At 37.5% G+C, this 16,838-nt stretch overlaps 2 protein-coding genes across 2 annotated transcripts; both read right to left on the reverse strand.

The window, feature by feature from the left end:
• Positions 1-1,399: 1,399 nt before the first annotated feature.
• LOC126375521 (probable pyruvate dehydrogenase E1 component subunit alpha, mitochondrial) lies at positions 1,400-10,157 on the reverse strand. The gene is made up of 8 exons (XM_050022496.1): positions 9,929-10,157; positions 9,740-9,811; positions 8,922-9,090; positions 6,902-7,125; positions 6,283-6,454; positions 5,195-5,344; positions 3,861-4,036; positions 1,400-3,009 (listed from the first exon to the last, which is right to left on the reverse strand). Exons 1-8 carry the CDS (start codon positions 9,980-9,982, stop codon positions 2,830-2,832), a joined length of 1,197 nt encoding a protein of 398 aa, XP_049878453.1. The 5' UTR covers positions 9,983-10,157; the 3' UTR covers positions 1,400-2,829.
• Positions 10,158-12,917: 2,760 nt separating this feature from the next.
• LOC126375772 (probable pyruvate dehydrogenase E1 component subunit alpha, mitochondrial) lies at positions 12,918-15,797 on the reverse strand. Its single transcript, XM_050022861.1, has 6 exons — positions 15,698-15,797; positions 15,001-15,224; positions 14,575-14,746; positions 13,922-14,071; positions 13,525-13,700; positions 12,918-13,100 (listed from the first exon to the last, which is right to left on the reverse strand). Exons 1-6 carry the CDS (start codon positions 15,780-15,782, stop codon positions 12,918-12,920), a joined length of 990 nt encoding a protein of 329 aa, XP_049878818.1. The 5' UTR covers positions 15,783-15,797.
• Positions 15,798-16,838: the final 1,041 nt, after the last annotated feature.

A 16,838-nucleotide genomic window follows, 5' to 3' on the forward strand; every position in this document is an offset into this window, starting at 1 on the left:
CGTGCATGACATATAATACACTATTAATCACCAAGAATAGTGTTGTTCCCGAGAAGCTTGAAAAATCAAACAAATCAATGTTATATTTTATTCAACCTGCCAAATAAAAGTAAAAGTAATACGTTTTATCTTTTAATCAAACAAAAATTAAAAAGGTTTTCTCTTACCAAATTTCAACTAAAATAAATCTTTTTTTAACATTTTTAGTAACTAACTACATCGTTATGCAAATATTAATTATCTACATCAGACCGTTTTATAATTTTACTAGCGACCCGCTTGCTTCACTCTGGTGCAAAACTGAGGAAAACATGAAATTATTTACGACATCACATTAAAAACCTCAAAAATAACAGTATTCCTCCACTATTTAATGGATGTTATTATACATATAAACCTTCCTCTTGAATCACTCTATCTATTAAAAAAATCGCATCAAAATCCGTTGCGCAGTTTTAAAGATTTAAGCGTACATAGGGATATAGGGACAGAAAAAGTGACTTTGTTTTATACTATGTAGTGAAGATTGGAGGTAAGTAAATACTTAATGTATACCATGTGGCAGTGTTGGGCAAAAAGTAATTACTTAGATTATTGATTGTTGATTACGACTACTTTTTGTAATCTGCAATCATGATTACAGATTACAAACGTAATAATCTGTAATCATAATTACAAAATAAGAAATTAAATCAAGAGTTTAATCTTGACATTGATTACAGATTAATAAATCTAAATTGTAATTTAGATTAATTGATTACATAATTTTACTTAGGTTTCAAATTAAAGAACATAATTATTTGATATCCCATATTTTCTTAATCATGTTAATTGAACAAAAACACAGATCATACTTTAGCATTGATTATTATAATTAAAGAAAGACGCAAAAATAAAAAAAATAATAATAAAATAATTAATTAAATATATTGTGTTCAATAAAGTGTTTTTACTATTATTATTATTGTTAATAATTTTAATTTAATTATTAATGATGAAATTTATGTTTATATCCAACTATATGTACCTTTGCACTGTGGCAAAGGTACATATAGTTGGATATAAACATAAATTTTGTTTATATCCAACTATATTGTTTTAGACTGTCACGCTATAGGTAAGAATTTTACTAAAATTATTACTTAATTGGCAAATAAATAATATTTATCAATATATTTTTAATATTTAATAAATCACGTAATCATTGATTAATAACTACTGTAATCATGATTAAATATTACATGTAATTAAGATTGATAGTAGTCAAAGATACAAAGTAATCACGATTGATGTAATTATGATTACATTAAATCAGATTACTAATCTGATTACAAAAGTAATCGATTACGCCCAACTCTGCCATGTGGCAGTACTTTATATGAGTAAATAAAATCGGCCATCTTTTTAATAAATGATATATTCTTAAAAATAAATAATATACATGTGCAGGGCATGATGATGACTATAAATAACAACATGGATACAAAATTTCGCGTTGGCAGTATCACTTTTAGCTTACACCTAAAAATCACAAAATATTCTCAAATTAGAATAGAAAAATCTTTATGATCCACAGTGATTGCTTAATAAAACAACATACTAGTGATAGGTACCTAACACTTGCGACAACGTTTCGGAATACGTATTCCCAAAACATTTTATCTACAAATGAATCTCTATAAAACCCTAATATGTCTAAATCGACCCCTGCAACAACTGTCAATACAAAATTGCTAATAAAATTAAACCGATTTATAATTAAAATGAAATTACTGTCGTATTATTCGATTTAAACATATTAGGGAAACGACTTCTGTTTAGGCATAATTATATCTAAACGACCTTTCGTTATAGTCCGCGTCACGGTTAGAAATCTACTAAAATTTCATAATATCAACACTGGCAACACCGATCATTCAATAGGGACAGAAGTTCAATCATGAACTCTATTGCGATGGAAAATTAAACTTGATATTAACAGAATAATGAACTGAATCATCCCTCTCAGTATTTGTTACGATGTCACTTACACCACATACAATTACGTACAGGTTGCCATACAAGTACGTATGGTTGTTAGTGACATCGTAACGAATACCGAAGGGGATGATTCCGACCATGATTCTGAGTTTATATTACGCGGAATTCCCTGTCAGAAAAATGAAAATTTTAGTGTTTTTTTTTTCAGTTCCAAACTTTTGCAACGGAAAAATCCACTTGAATCATGGTCTGAATCATCCCTCAAAGTTTTCGTTACGATGTCACTAATACCCTGCATATAACTGTTATGATATTTTAACGATTCTAGTTAATCAAATAGCGTTGCTAGTACAACAGGCGAATCAGATTATAAACTAAGGTCGTATTAACTAAAAACCTTCGCTCAACAATAACAACTAGATAACGGCTCACGAACGAAAACATCGCACAAATGTGGCACCGTTCCCTTGTTATATTATATTGTATAATACTTTCCAGAGGAAAGCAGTGTATAGTATACACCCACTCTCCGCCAACTATATTCGAGTCCCATGTAATAGGGACAAGTCTATTGCCTTAAACCGGACACAAATCCTGGACACCACATGATACAAAATTATCAATTATCCATGATCCACGCGAATTCAAACTCACAAAGTCGAGTTAAGTGGTTTCGAATCCGTGATACCGTACTAAAAGGTTGCCTGGCAGAAATGGCCGCCTATTGTGCTTATAAAAATAAGCACACATCGTATGTTTATGTCCTTTGTATATATCGTTTAACAATAAAGTATTATTGATTGATTGCGTTATCTAGTCGTGTGTTGATTGAAGGTCTTACAAGGAGGTCTACGAACGCGGCGAGACCTCAACGTGTTTCAACGGTTGGTCAGGGAGGATGCCGCGGATCTCGTCGTGAAGGTTGTTGTAGTAGATATCGCCCGCGAGCTCCTCCATGCCGATCTCAGGATCTGTCTTAGCCTGCTTGGTGGCCTCGTCCACCTCTTTGCGCACTTTGCTGTCCACCTCCTTCGAATAGATAAGAAGGAAAAATTTAAATAATTTAATTACATTTTTGTACTATTTCATCAAAATCGGTTTAGCAACGACTGCTGAAAATCAGCGCCATAGCCTAACTGTAGCCAGATGCATTTGCCAAGCTGTAGCCGTTTCGGCATTATTTATATTACAATTGTTAATTACTACCACTAAACAATGTGTAATTATGAATATTTTTTTTGTATAAATATTTTCTTTATTTCTCTCTCTCTTTCTCTCTCTATCTATCTCTATCTCTGTCTCTCTCTCCCTCTTTCTTTGTTTCTTTAGTACGAAAGCGTTTTGGCGCGAAAGCGTAACAAAGAGACAGTTACTTTTATTTATAATATTAGTGTTATGGGTTTGGGGGTTATGTACCTCGAGTTACCCCTTGAGTGACCCGCAGTGGAGCAGCGTGGTGGAGTATACTTCTTGCGATTGAATGAGGGGGGAGGGGGGTTGCCCAGCAGTGGAAAGTATATAGTCTGTATGTATGTGTAACAGCCTCCGTGGTCTAGTGGTTAGAGCGTTAGGCTCACGATCCGGAGGTCCGGGTTCAATTCCCGATGGGGACATTGTCGAAATCACTTTGTGAGACTGTCCTTTGTTTGGTAAGGACTTTTCAGGCTTGAATCACCTGATTGTCCAAAAAAGTAAGATGATTCCGTGCTTCGGAGGGCACGTTAAGCCGTTGGTCCCGGCTATTAGCCGTAAAAACACCTCCACCAAACCGCATTGGAGCAGCGTGGTGGAGTATGCTCCATACCCCCTCCGGTTGATTGAGGGGAGGCCTGTGCCCAGCAGTGGGACGTATATAGGCTGTTTATGTTATGTATGTGTACCTTGAGTTGCTCAGGTGTGACGAGCTCGTGGCTGAGGATCTTGTCCTTGAAGGAGGTGATGGGGTCGCGGGTCTGGCGCACCTCCTGGATCTCGTCGCGCGTGCGGTACGAGGTGCCGGGGTCCGACATCGAGTGCCCCGAGTACCGGTATGTCTCCATCTCCATTACAAGGGGGCCTGGAATTTATTTATTCATTTAATTTTGGTTTACTAACAGTCACTTACACTAACACATCATAATATTTTACAATTCAAAACTTAAAAGAGACTTGGAAGAGGTATTCTTTTTATAATAAGCTGGTAAGCTGGCTGCTGGTTATTGTTATTTTTAGATAAATTTTTTTAAATTCTTTTAACTGTTATAATTCCAATTAAAAGTCACTATTCATAAGTCTATTGTACTTAAATGTTATTTTTATTATTTATAGGAATATTTACAAGAAATTAAATAGTGTTTCTTTAAAAAATAAGTCTCCATATATGGTCTTACAAGACTCATTTCCTCAGTACTAAAATAAAACTTAAAAGCTAAAACTAATTATAAGAAAACAGTGCATGCAATAGTGTAGAAAAAAAGTATATAAAAAAGTGGGTAAGCTATAACTAAGACTTAGTACATATTTTTATAACTCACGAATTCTTCCCAATCCAGAAACAGTTTCCGTAACATTTTTTTTAAACCTATACAGATATATCAAAAGAAAGAAGAATGAAAAAAAAAACGGAACGAGCGAATGGATATTGATGAATACTGATGAGCTGAATTTTTCCTGGAAGAAATTGCTGCATGAACAATATAAGGCAGTCTGTTGTGGCATTTTTTTATATTTTTCCTATGTTCTGTACCTCTTGTTGTTTATGCTCAATAAAGTGTGGCGGACCCAACTAGTTGGCCACCTAGTTCCGCTCTCATGCAACAGATGGCGCCACATTCAATAATGTAGTCTTCAAGCAGTCGTGAAACGCGATATCGAAGTTTACACAGCAAGACGCATATATACAACTTCCAACACAACACTGTTGGATCGTCGATCCCTAGTCACACTACCAACTTGTGGCTAGCGGGGTACTATGCTCAGTTCGGTACCCCGAAAACATCCTTTGGCGGCAGCACACCCTCGCCGCCAAAAAAGTATATATTTATCTTATATTATCTTAGACATAGTTAGCCGTTGGTCTCGGCTATTAGCCGTAAAAACAGCTCCACCAACACGCAGTGGAGCAGCGTCGTGGAGTATGCTCCATACCCCCTCCGGTTGATTGAGGGGCGGCCTGTGCCCAGCAGTGGGACGTATATAGGCTGTTTATGTTATGTTTATGTTAGACATAGTTCACCTTTCCCACTGGTGCAGTAATCGATGCAGAACCTGGTGGCTTCCCTTGCAGCTACGACGTCCATTCCGTCGACCCAGATGCCGGGGATGTAGTCACCGCGGCTGTAGTATTCCGTGCTGGCGGAGGACCGATCCACGCTCGTGCCCATACCTGTACATAGACATTATAAGGTAACACACACATAGTAAAAGTAGCAGTAGTAGTAGCAGTGGAAGCGTGCTGGGCCCATAACCTAATGAAACTAAGTATTAAAGTTAATATGTAGATTTATTTGGAGAGTAACGTTTTCGGTTACAATACGAATATATGCGCAAGAACAACTGAACAAAAGAAAAAGCATCAGCTGACAGTGACGGATAGATAGTACAATATTTAGTCACTAGGGGCGTGCCGGTCGCACGTAGAACGAAACGCGTTGCGTTTCAATTATGCAGTGTTCATCGATCAGGTTTGTTCATATTCCAATAGTAATAACAATAATAAATGGTCATATTTCATGAAATGGCCAACTTAAGTTGACCATATCTTTGAAACGTCAATGTTTAATGATATAGCAATCAACGTTTGGCCATATCGTTAATGTAGGCGGTGTCCATGCTATGTGGTATAATAAAAATGCGAATAGTCGATTAATTTCTTAGGTTCAAAATTATGTACCTATTCAATATGTAAAAATTGTACAATTACATTGAATCATCAATTATAATATCAATCTAGTTTTAAATATAATCGACACCATATCATGATGTTTGGCCATATCATGAAGTAATCATGCATTTAGTTACAAACTATATCATGATGTGGCCAACAAATGATATTCTATGATATTCTACGAATGATAAACATGAATCCAAACTCATAAAGTCGAATAAAAAAAAGATATACAGAACACGGTAATATAATACAGCAGCTGTACAAGTGTACGGTTGTCTGGAAGAGATCGCTCTTAGCGATAAGGCCGCCTTTGCCCACCTTGGAATAAGTTTATCCTGTAAATGTTTTGTGAATTTGTGTGCAATAAAGTGTTTTATTATTATTATTATTATTTACAATATTAACCATGGTATAAGAAAAGTATAGATACTGACCATATCCGTTGTTCTCGCAGACAAACACGCAGGGCAAGTCCCAGAGTTTGGCTATGTTGTACGCCTCGTACAGCTGCCCCTGGTTCGCGGCGCCGTCGCCGTACAACGCGAAGTTGACGCCGCCGTCGCCGAGGTACTTATGCGCAAACGCAACGCCCGCGCCTAAAGGCACCTGGTACACAAATATTAAGCTATAAAAATCCACCAAAATCAACTTACATCACTATCTTTCTACAAAAATAAGTAGTCCAGTGGTTGCGCGGTTGGAAATTCCGGTGGGGACATATCACAAAAATCACTTTGTGACCTCTGGTTTTGTTAGGACATTCAAATTTAAAAATATATTTATTCAGTAGGTAACATAGGTACAATTTTAATCGCAAATTTTTACATTTTACGTCGCAGGACTTTTACGCATGTGTGTCTGTAAAACCGAGGGGGGGGTGAGTTAAACTTTGGTCAGCCACTGAGAGAGTTGACATACTATACGTAATATTATTCCTTATTCTATATTTGAGCAAACTTCTTTAGCGCGTTCTAGGACTGCATTGAATACTGTGCGCGCCATCTGTTGGTCATGGGCGGAACTAGCTGGCCAACTAGTTGGGTGTGAACCGACCTGCGCCCCAACGATGCCGTTGCCGCCGTAGAAGTTCCGCTCGTAGAGATGCATGGAGCCGCCTTTGCCGCGCGACACGCCGCTGCGGCGCCCCGTCAGCTCAGCCAGCACGCCCAGCACGCTGGCGCCCATGAGGTACGTCCAGCCGTGGCAGCGATACGCCGTGATCACCGAGTCGACGTCGCGCATCGCCTCCCGCATACCGACGGCGATCGCGTCTTGTCCTGGAGAATAAAGTAAATGCAGGGTAACACTGAGTTTTGACTTTGACTTACGGTGAGGTGAAGGATAATAGGATTACGAAAGCTGTATATAAAGCAAAGGTTAATGGTAGAGCTGGCAGAGGAAGACCTAGAAGGATGTTCATTGACCAAATTGGAGATGTCCTTAAAAAAGGTTTAGTACGATCTACTTTGAACCGGCGTGCGTGTATCGAACGATTGATGAACGTGGAGGTAGCAAGAGAAGCGTGTCAGGATCAAAGCAAATGGAATTCCATAGTCTCTGTTTACCCCGGTGGGAAATAATGAGTTTATCTTTATGTATGTATTAAAGCGAAACATTAGAAGAGATCCCTTAGGGTCAAACCATATCTGTCAGCACCTCACCACACTTTCCTATACTTCTATCCTTCCTTTTCTGTTACTCCGAACCGGCATTTGCTAGAGCGAGATATACCATGCTTACGCACGCGATCGCATTTTGTTTGCTGAATAGATTGCATGCTTACATGGGCTCATGAGCTACCAGATGTAAAACGACCCTTACATCCTACAGGTAATCAAGCAGTCAATATTACAAATCTATGGCGACAATGTTGAGTAAGTATGAGCATACAAAGAATGTAAATTAAAAGAAGATATATTTTTCATCATCATCATCATCATCAGCCGTACGACGCCCACTGCTGGGCATAAAAAACAAAACAAAATATATGTGGGTGTGTGTGTGTCTGTGTGTGTTTGGACGTAAACACCGCCGTCATCTTGGCACTGCTGCCACATTTTTTTTTTAAATCAAAGGAGCGAGAGTGCGAATTATCGCTCACAAAACGTAAACACTTGCTGCTGTAAGTGGGCAGGAAATGGCGCAGCATTGAGAAGTAGCAGTATGATTCAGATCGGTTTGGAAATGGCGTTTAGGAACTTTTCATTCCAAATAAAAAAACCATAGAGTAGTCAGACCAGGAGCTCGGTGGCGCAGCGGTTAACGCGCTCGGTCTGCGATTGTTGAAGTAAAGCAACTTTCGCAAAGGCCGGTCATAGGATGGGTGACCACAAAAAAAAAAAGTTTTCATCTCGAGCTCCTCCGTGCTTCGGAAGGCACGTTAAGCCGTTGGTCCCGGCTGCATTAGCAGTCGTTAATAACCATCAATCCGCACTGGGCCCGCGTGATGGTTTAAGGCCCGATCTCCCTATCCATCCATAGGGGAGGCCCGTGCCCCAGCAGTGGGGACGTTAATGGGCTGATGATGATGAGTCAGACCACAACTACTTTTTTCTAAATTTTTAACAAGGCTTCGAACACCCTGGGTGATTATGCCAGCATTATAAAACTGCAACTTGAGCTCTTCATAGTAACTTACCACTCAACAAACATCTATTCACAATAGAACTTTGAAGCAGCCAGAGTGCAGTGTAACTACTGGCTAACATAGCCAACAGTTACACTAGAGTCCATTCTCTACTCTACTGTTTAATCTACTTTACTCTTTCGACTCTAGTCTGTTTTATTTTAAACTTAGAACCCAGAGGCAGGCATGATCACCCAGGATGTCCAAAGCCTAGCAAAAATTAAAAAATATATGTCAGTCACAGTCTAATGCCTGTTGTCACCAATAATCCCTTAAAAGAGAATCCTTAGCAAAGTTCAAGGAGTCCCTAACTAAAAAATGGGTTTCACCAATGTTTAAGTGTCACCCATGTTCCTAAGGGTCCCAATTGTTCACTTCTAGCCAGCCTTTAAGCAAAGTAAATCCAGAAAATAGACCCAACTAACATAACATAGTATAACATCTTACCTGAATACAAGTGACAGAAACCACGAATGATCTTCTCTTTGTACAGGTTACCGGCAGCCACTTCAATTCGTCGTACCATCGCCAGGTTCTCGTACATCCTCAAAGCATCCTCGGCAGTTAACTTGGCTGTGGTTGCTGGACCCTTGTCCAGTTTGTGGAGTTTGTATGGCTTCATGAAAAGATTATGGAATTACCTAACTTATTATTATGGTTAATTCATCATTATAATTATTTTATGTGATAATGCATACATACATATGTCTATTTCCCGCCGGCGAAGGCAGGGAACTTTACTTATTGCGACTCTTGATACTCCACACAATTCTTAACGTGGTAAACAGAGTCGGTGTTTAAATCCCTTAGAAATCACCTACACAACAGTCATCAAGAGGGGAACCATCAAGGTGCCTATTTGATTTAATAGTTTTACTTATGACATGTTGTCTACTACAAAGCCAACCAGCCAACAGGTATTTTTTTTTTAGTTATTTAAGAATTTTTTTGTGTAAAATCTGTCAGACCATTATAATGAGAGCTTCAAGTAGAACAAAGACATATCAATCTCACAGCATTGTTCTACTAAATTCATGTTACATAGAATAAACACACCATTGTAAAATGTTGTTTACATTGTCGATTATAAGATAACGTCAACATTGCTATACCCTTGAAGGTTAGGTTACATAATTCACTAATGATTATCTATTTTCCATATACATCACACAAAAAATTCTTCAAAGAGCCATACAGCCTTTTAAACTTACTGTTTTCTGAGCATCCCCTACCCAAAACTAAAGAAAGCGGCAGTAGTACCTTACCTTGATTTCAAATGTAGCTTCATTTTTGGTGCTGTATTTCGCTTTAGCCGTAACAACTGGGGCGGCCCCTTTCTACAACAAAATCACTGATTACACACCGTAATTTACGATACACGATCGTTTCACTATTAAATTATTAATTGAAGACTTATATTCATATAAGAAATAGCATAAAATCATCAAACTTACCGTGATCGTGTTTGCCGTTAAAAGCTTGGCAGCTGACGGGATAATCTTACTCATTTTGGTTATAATTTCTTCTATGAATCCCAGGTTCGTTTAGTGATCCTTGATTGGGATCACTATTTAAAGTAATTTATAGATAATTTTATAAAAAACGAGCCGTCCCAGTTTCCTTTGGGAAATAACACGATGGTACAGGCCGACTGTGCGTAGCGATGGGCGTTATTAACCATAACTCGTTATATATGCAGTTACGAGCTCGAACAGTGATCACTCGTTTTCCACTACAACAAAAACTAGTGATATTCATAACGCCATTTAAACGATCGAAATAGGCATCAGTCTTCCTTCAATAACTCTTTTAATCACAACGCCATAAAGTTAAATCGAATTCACTCTTATGTTTAAGGCATAGCGTCGATGTTTGGCTACTTTCACTACTCACGCAAAATCACTGGTTTTACAATATTCGTAATGACAAGATGAAAACGACGTTTTACATTGACCACCTTACACATAGCTTTGACAACGTAAAGGAGTAAAACGAGTAATGTAAAACGCGCCTAAAACGCGCCTATCACGTTTGCTTCAGAACGTTGTGAAAATAACTAGTTATAAAAATCACTAGTTAAGAAACTAGTTATTGGAAATCACATAACGCTTACGTTACGTTATCTCAAAAACCGATAACGACCCATCGCTAACTGTGCGACATTGACAGCTGTCAAAGTCACGGTAGGACGAAGAAGGTCAAACATAGGGCTTTTTGGCGGGAAACGGGAACGGGACAGTTGCTTTCTTCATTGAATAATCTAAATAATTAATACGAAGTGGTGTTTTGTGGTTAATGATCGCATTAAGTTAGTCGGAAGACATTCGCGAGTGTTATTATATAGGAGTATTCAATAAACAAAGTGTATCTGCCTATTTTCGCTTCGTGTCAGGAAGCCGCTTCATAACTCGAAAGTTTATGCGGACTTTTGAGTTAATTCGTTTGGGGTTCGGAGTAGGAGTCTACTCCGAGGGTGGGGGCTTAGGTTTCATCATCATCATCTTTCATCATTTCATCAATCATCAAGAAAAAAATACGTAAGACATGGCTGTATGGGCATAGTTCCCTTTGCCTTACCCTTCGGGGAAAACGAAAACAAAAAAAAAAAAAAAAAGGTCAAACATAGGGTAAAGGTAAATCGGTGACAGCGTCCACCACATATCGATATGCTGTGAAATCACTATTTATCGATTGTAAAATAACAACGAAAAGTCTCGATTTAATTAAAAAATATCAAGGAATAATATAGATAAACATAATCTTTGTAAACATTACGACATATTATGATGTTTATGAACAAAAACTTTAGAAGTTGGCTTGATTAATAGGTGAAAATTATCATGAAACACAAAAAAAACTGAACAACTTATCATGCCATAAGCTCACGACACTATATCCCAATGAAAGACTTTCCAGACATTCTAAGACTGTCATAATTTCCGGGTTATCATTTATACCCAAAAACAATGATAATAAAAGCATACATCCGAAATCCTTGAACATTGTGAAGCGCCATCATTTTTTTTTAAGGAACTTGTGGCCAGGAAAGTCCTCAATTATTTTATGTACGCCGCCGCCATTACATTTTTGAATAATTATATACCCGAGCAGTGACAAAAATTTACAGCGCCACCTATATTTTTTTAGGAAATGTGGCCTGGATAGACCCTCACTGGGGAAGTCAGAGAACTTTCTTAATAAGTAGTCACGGAACTTTCTGTTAGTCTCACATGATAGGTGGGGTAAAAATGTATTAATTGAAAAAGTGAAAAGAACCTGATACCACACAGATTTTAGGAAATAATACAGTAAAATACTCCGCACTGCCACGACTCACACATTACCTGACCTTACTATCGGTTAATTATTTTTTTTAACTTGTCCCTTGTCCTCTCTATTTTGTAACTCTTGGAAAAGTAAACTGTATAAATTAAACTTATATTATACCGAATCTGAATATACCGTCATTATTTATAACGGCATTTTATAAACTGTATTTTTAAAATGATTATTATGCATTATAATATAAAACCTAAAAAAAGCGTTAAGCGCGCGAAATACTGAAGAACTGTTAAGAATAATAACTATGATAGTTATAATATACTTTACTTTCAAAAACTAAGTTATGTACCTATCTAAATTATGTCTAAGTAAAAAAAAACATTCATAATTAAAATATTATTCATCTAAATGTCCTTTATATGATACCTTTTTCCACAACAAAAAACATCCTTACAAATCTAAAACTTAAAAAAAATATTTGTAGCACCTACCTACTGTCTCAAACGGATTCGGTCTGGTAAATAAACGTACTAAATACATACATTTTCTTTGCTGGTAATCATAGAGCCACGGTCTTGTCGGTGCACGCATTTTCCATTCTTGTCTATAAAAGTCGAATTCTTTGACTTCTTTACTAAGAGTACATTCCCTCTGACCTTCTTTATAAATCTCGACATTCGCCTTCTCTTTAACTTGTTTAATGTAAGCCCTTTTTAGTAAAAATTAAAATATACTTTTCATCCAAAAAATCAGAACACTTCCAACTTTTTGTTCAACAAAACACAAAATTTATTTAATTTTAAATTTGAATTTAGAACATTCATATTTTTAACTATCAACGTTACACCCACTGTAAAATGCCATATATTTTATAATCCTAATTACACATGGGTAATTAATATTTTTCTGATAATCATATTTATAACATGCTAATTAAAACTTTACGTACTAAAAATAAAAAGAACCGTATCCAACGACAGTGGTGCCGAATTCACACAAGTTTAATTTTATTTTGATGGTTCTCTTTTTGTGGCACCATCATAAATCAAGAACGGCACTATTTTAGTGGATTTTAAACGAAAGTAACGAAAGTAAGTAGTGCTAATAAAGAATTCAGTCTACCAGAATCAGTTCCAGTGTTATGGCATATTAAATAAGTAATTATTTTTTTCGGGGAGTTATTTCTAAATGTTTCAGTGGTGTGTTAGGAATGAGGCCGCGGATTTCTTGGTGTATATTGTGGTAATATATATCGGCTGCGAGTTCTTCCACGCCGATTACCGGTGCAGCAAGCGCCTCCTTCGTAGCTGCATCTACGTCTTTCTTCGCTTTAGTGTCTATCTTCTGCAAAAGAAATATACGTACCTATATAACACATTCTACAAAATAAAGATTCAAGATTTTATTCGAACGCTAATCCATTTTAACAGAAAAATTGTTTTATAGCAAAAGACCCATTTGACTAAGTAGCTTTACCCACTACATTATATTTAATGCTATATTTAGCATTTCATTAATAGATGTACCTATTGATGAAGCTATATTAGCACAAAAAATGCAGCTGTCAACGGAATGCAGCTATTTAACGAAGTATAGGGGGGTTAAAAAGGCCACATCAAAGCAATTCAGAAGACATTTGCGCATATAAAATCAAGTGCGCAACACAAACAAATATCAAATAGCAATATTGTGGTTAAACAATTATTTAGCGTAAAATATTCCTTTTAAGCTACTCTATTACGTAACGCATATTATATATTTATTATACCTTAAGTTCATCAGCAGTTACCAATTTTGCGTTTAAGATCTTTTCCTTGAAAGTGTTTATCGGGTCTCTGGTCTGACGGACTTTCTGTACTTCTTCACGAGTGCGGTACGATGTGCCAGGGTCAGACATCGAGTGACCGAAGTAGCGATACGTCTCCATCTCGCATACAATCGGTCCTGAAGGCAAAAGTGGCTTCGACTCAAAAAAATTCAAAAGTCCCTTTAACAGGATTTTTGATAAAAAATAGTGAAAATTAAAATTTTCACAAAACGATCTATATGTGAAAAAGAAACACAAGACCTTCTGCGATCAAGAAGCATTATGAGAAGTGACTAAACGATTTCTACAACCAATCAAATTGAAGCGGACTGAATAAATACCGGTCTACATAAAATACCTTTGCCACTGGTACAGTAGTCAATGATGAAGCGTGCTGCTTCCCTGCAGGTGAGGAGATCCATACCATTGACCCAGATTCCAGGAATATAGTCACCACGTTTATAGTATTCTGTACTAGCTGAAGATCTATTCATACTTGTTCCCATTCCTGTAGAAGGAAAGATGTGACTGAGAAAACACAGAAGTGGCTCAAGGAGCATTCGAGTGTAATGCCGGTTATACACGCTACGGTCTACTGGAGTGGTCTACCTGTGCAGGTATACGGGTATGTGTGTGGGAGTAGATGTGTGCAGGTTTTTTTTTTATGAAACTGTCACAAATGTGAAAGAAAGAATGAAAGAAAGAAACTTTTATTACTTCCGGATGTGTTGACTACTAGCCCAAGCAGCTCTCCATGAACCCGCAATGGAGCTGCAGGGTGATGATGAAAGCTCCATATTAACTCCGCTTGATTGAGGGGAAGTCGGTGAGTCTGTGGCTGGCAGTGAAACATTATAGGCTGTTCATGTTTAATTGCATAGATTCAAGATCAACTTCCTTACACTCAATTTTATCAGATGTTATTGTGTCTATGCAAGTTTACGTGTAATAACATGCTTATCTAAGGAAGAATGCAATGAAATACTTAACAGCTTATAAAAGTATAGTAACCGTATTTATTATTCTCGCACATGAAACAAATGGGCAGTTTCCACAGGAAGGCTATGTTGAACACCTCGTGGATCTGGCCCTGGTTCGCGGCACCGTCTCCATACAACGCGAAGTTGACTCCACCATCACCGAGATATTTGTGCGCAAACGCTGCCCCCGCACCTAGTGGCGCCTGGACACCATAATAGTGAGATAACATTTTAAATAAACATTATCCTTACTTTTACTTTTATAAATGCTGGTGAAGACAACTGTCATTATCCCAAGAATTGGTGAATATGAACCTGTATGTGATGATGATGATCTAACGGAAGCGGTTAGGTAGGCAGGATATATTAAGGTGCGCAGACAGGCGCACATTGTTTTTTGTTTGACTCTCAGTCCAGCGTAGAAGGTGATTGTGAAAAAAATATGAAATTATCATACCTGCGCTCCAACGATACCGTTGCCACCGTAGAAGTTTCGTGTGTACATATGCATGGAGCCCCCTTTGCCCCGAACATTTCCTGGCGCCCGGCCTGCCAGTTCAGCCAATACAGACAACACGGTATCTCCCATGAGGTATACCCAAGCGTGACAACGATAAGACGTAATCACCGAATCCTGTTTACGCATCGCTGCGTAAATTCCAGTACCCACTGCCTCTTGACCTGACAGAGAAAAGTTCACAATGGTAAATCCAGAATTATTCCCAATTCAAACTGTAACAAATTTGCAGCTAATCGATTTCCTGTCGTACATAATTATCCCATTTGTGGTCTGATTCACCACTTGTCTTTTCTATCTTGTGGGTTGTGAAGTCAAAATTTGACCTTACTTACCCTGGTGAAGTGACAAGGTCACTGTTTAATATCCAGAGTAACATATTATCTAAGTTTACACAACAAGGGTTAACCGGAACTCAGGGGGTTTAAAAACGCCAGATCATATCAATGCATCTAAAATTTGACATTTGCGCATACAAAAGTAAATTCCATAAATAAATACTTTTACCTACGTGAATTGCTTCAATGTGGCCTTTTTGACTCCCGTGATATGAACATGAAAACAAAGGCTAAAAATTACCGAGATCAGAAATGGCGTAGCTTTGGATAAAATATATTTAAAACTACCTTGTACCTACCTGTATATAAATGACAAAATCCTGCGATTTTCCTAGCCTTGTATAAATTTGAAGCGGCAGCCTCCATTCGACGTATATATGCCATTTTCTCATAATAATGCAATGCGTCGTCTGCTGTAAGTTTACTTGTCGATGGCGGGCCTTTATCCAGCTTGTGGAGTTTGAAGGGCTGCAAAACACGCTGAACTTATTTTGTTGAAAGGAAAAAAGAAAATATCAGGGGGTCTAAAAAGGCCACATTGAAGCAATTCATCTAAAAAGCTTTATTGCAATTAGACATTTGCGCATAAGCTCAGGTCATGGTCAGAGTTATTGCTTTGGCCAACCATAGCCAAATTCGTCAAAGCCGATATTATAAAATACAGAAAAACAATAATGTGAAAACAAGCGATTCACCGAGAGATCAAATGTAGCTTCTTTCTTGCTGCTGAATTTAGCATTTGATACAGTCGTCGTGGCGGGTGGCGCAGCTAAGATGACTCGACTAGGATGCTGAAACACAGGGATAATAGGGATTGACCACAGGTTTTACAACAAATAATATAAAATATTACATCACATTTTGGAAACTTACAAGAGCTGCACATTCGCCAAAAACCTTAGCAGTAGACAAAAACACTTTGTTCATTTTTATTAAAATATTATAAATCACGTCTACGATGGCCAGGTCTGTAGGTATTAATATATTCCAACAGATATCAATCAATTTATTTGCCAGTATAATTCTACCTGTAAACTGCAAATAATTACATTTATAACAATGAGCATAGTATATAAGAGAAAGTCTGAAAGTAGTAGATATTTCATTAGAACCCCACCATCAGCTGGAAATCAGGTATTTGGGATTCGGTAGCCGGCAAAATATTGATTGCGCAACCACGTGAGGTTCCCTTTAAACAACTGCATATATTAGTTGGCACCACAGGGTCCTAAGAACCAGCGGCCGCCAAACCTTCGTTTTTTTTTATATAAACTGTTTTTTTTTCTACGCATAGGTAGACCCCAGTCCTCAACCCAACCCAGGTCTGGCGGCCGTAAAAACAGTATCTATTCACAAAATTACTTCTATGGATATACATATAATAATTAATACGATAATCTAATTATCACACAAAAAGTGGTGAAACTCGGGTACTTAGTT

This window comes from Pectinophora gossypiella, chromosome 19, assembly GCF_024362695.1.
Source record: "Pectinophora gossypiella chromosome 19, ilPecGoss1.1, whole genome shotgun sequence".
NCBI classification, from domain to species: domain Eukaryota; kingdom Metazoa; phylum Arthropoda; class Insecta; order Lepidoptera; family Gelechiidae; genus Pectinophora; species Pectinophora gossypiella.

Bases quoted from the DNA above. Each gene is read 5' to 3' on its own strand.
- LOC126375772 (XM_050022861.1), bottom strand. From the start codon at position 15,782: ATGGCATATATACGTCGAATGGAGGCTGCCGCTTCAAATTTATACAAG. The intron at 14,072-14,574 runs GTTACTATACTT...TTCCTTCTACAG, and splicing joins GTGCGAGAATAATAAATACG to GAATGGGAACAAGTATGAAT. The intron at 13,101-13,524 runs GTATAATAAATA...TTTCTTTTGCAG, and splicing joins TAACTGCTGATGAACTTAAG to AAGATAGACACTAAAGCGAA.
- LOC126375521 (XM_050022496.1), bottom strand. From the start codon at position 9,982: ATGAGTAAGATTATCCCGTCAGCTGCCAAGCTTTTAACGGCAAACACG. The intron at 7,126-8,921 runs GTAAGATGTTAT...TTTATTCTCCAG, and splicing joins TTTCTGTCACTTGTATTCAG to GACAAGACGCGATCGCCGTC. The intron at 4,037-5,194 runs GTGAACTATGTC...AATAAATTCCAG, and splicing joins TTACTGCACCAGTGGGAAAG to GCCCCCTTGTAATGGAGATG.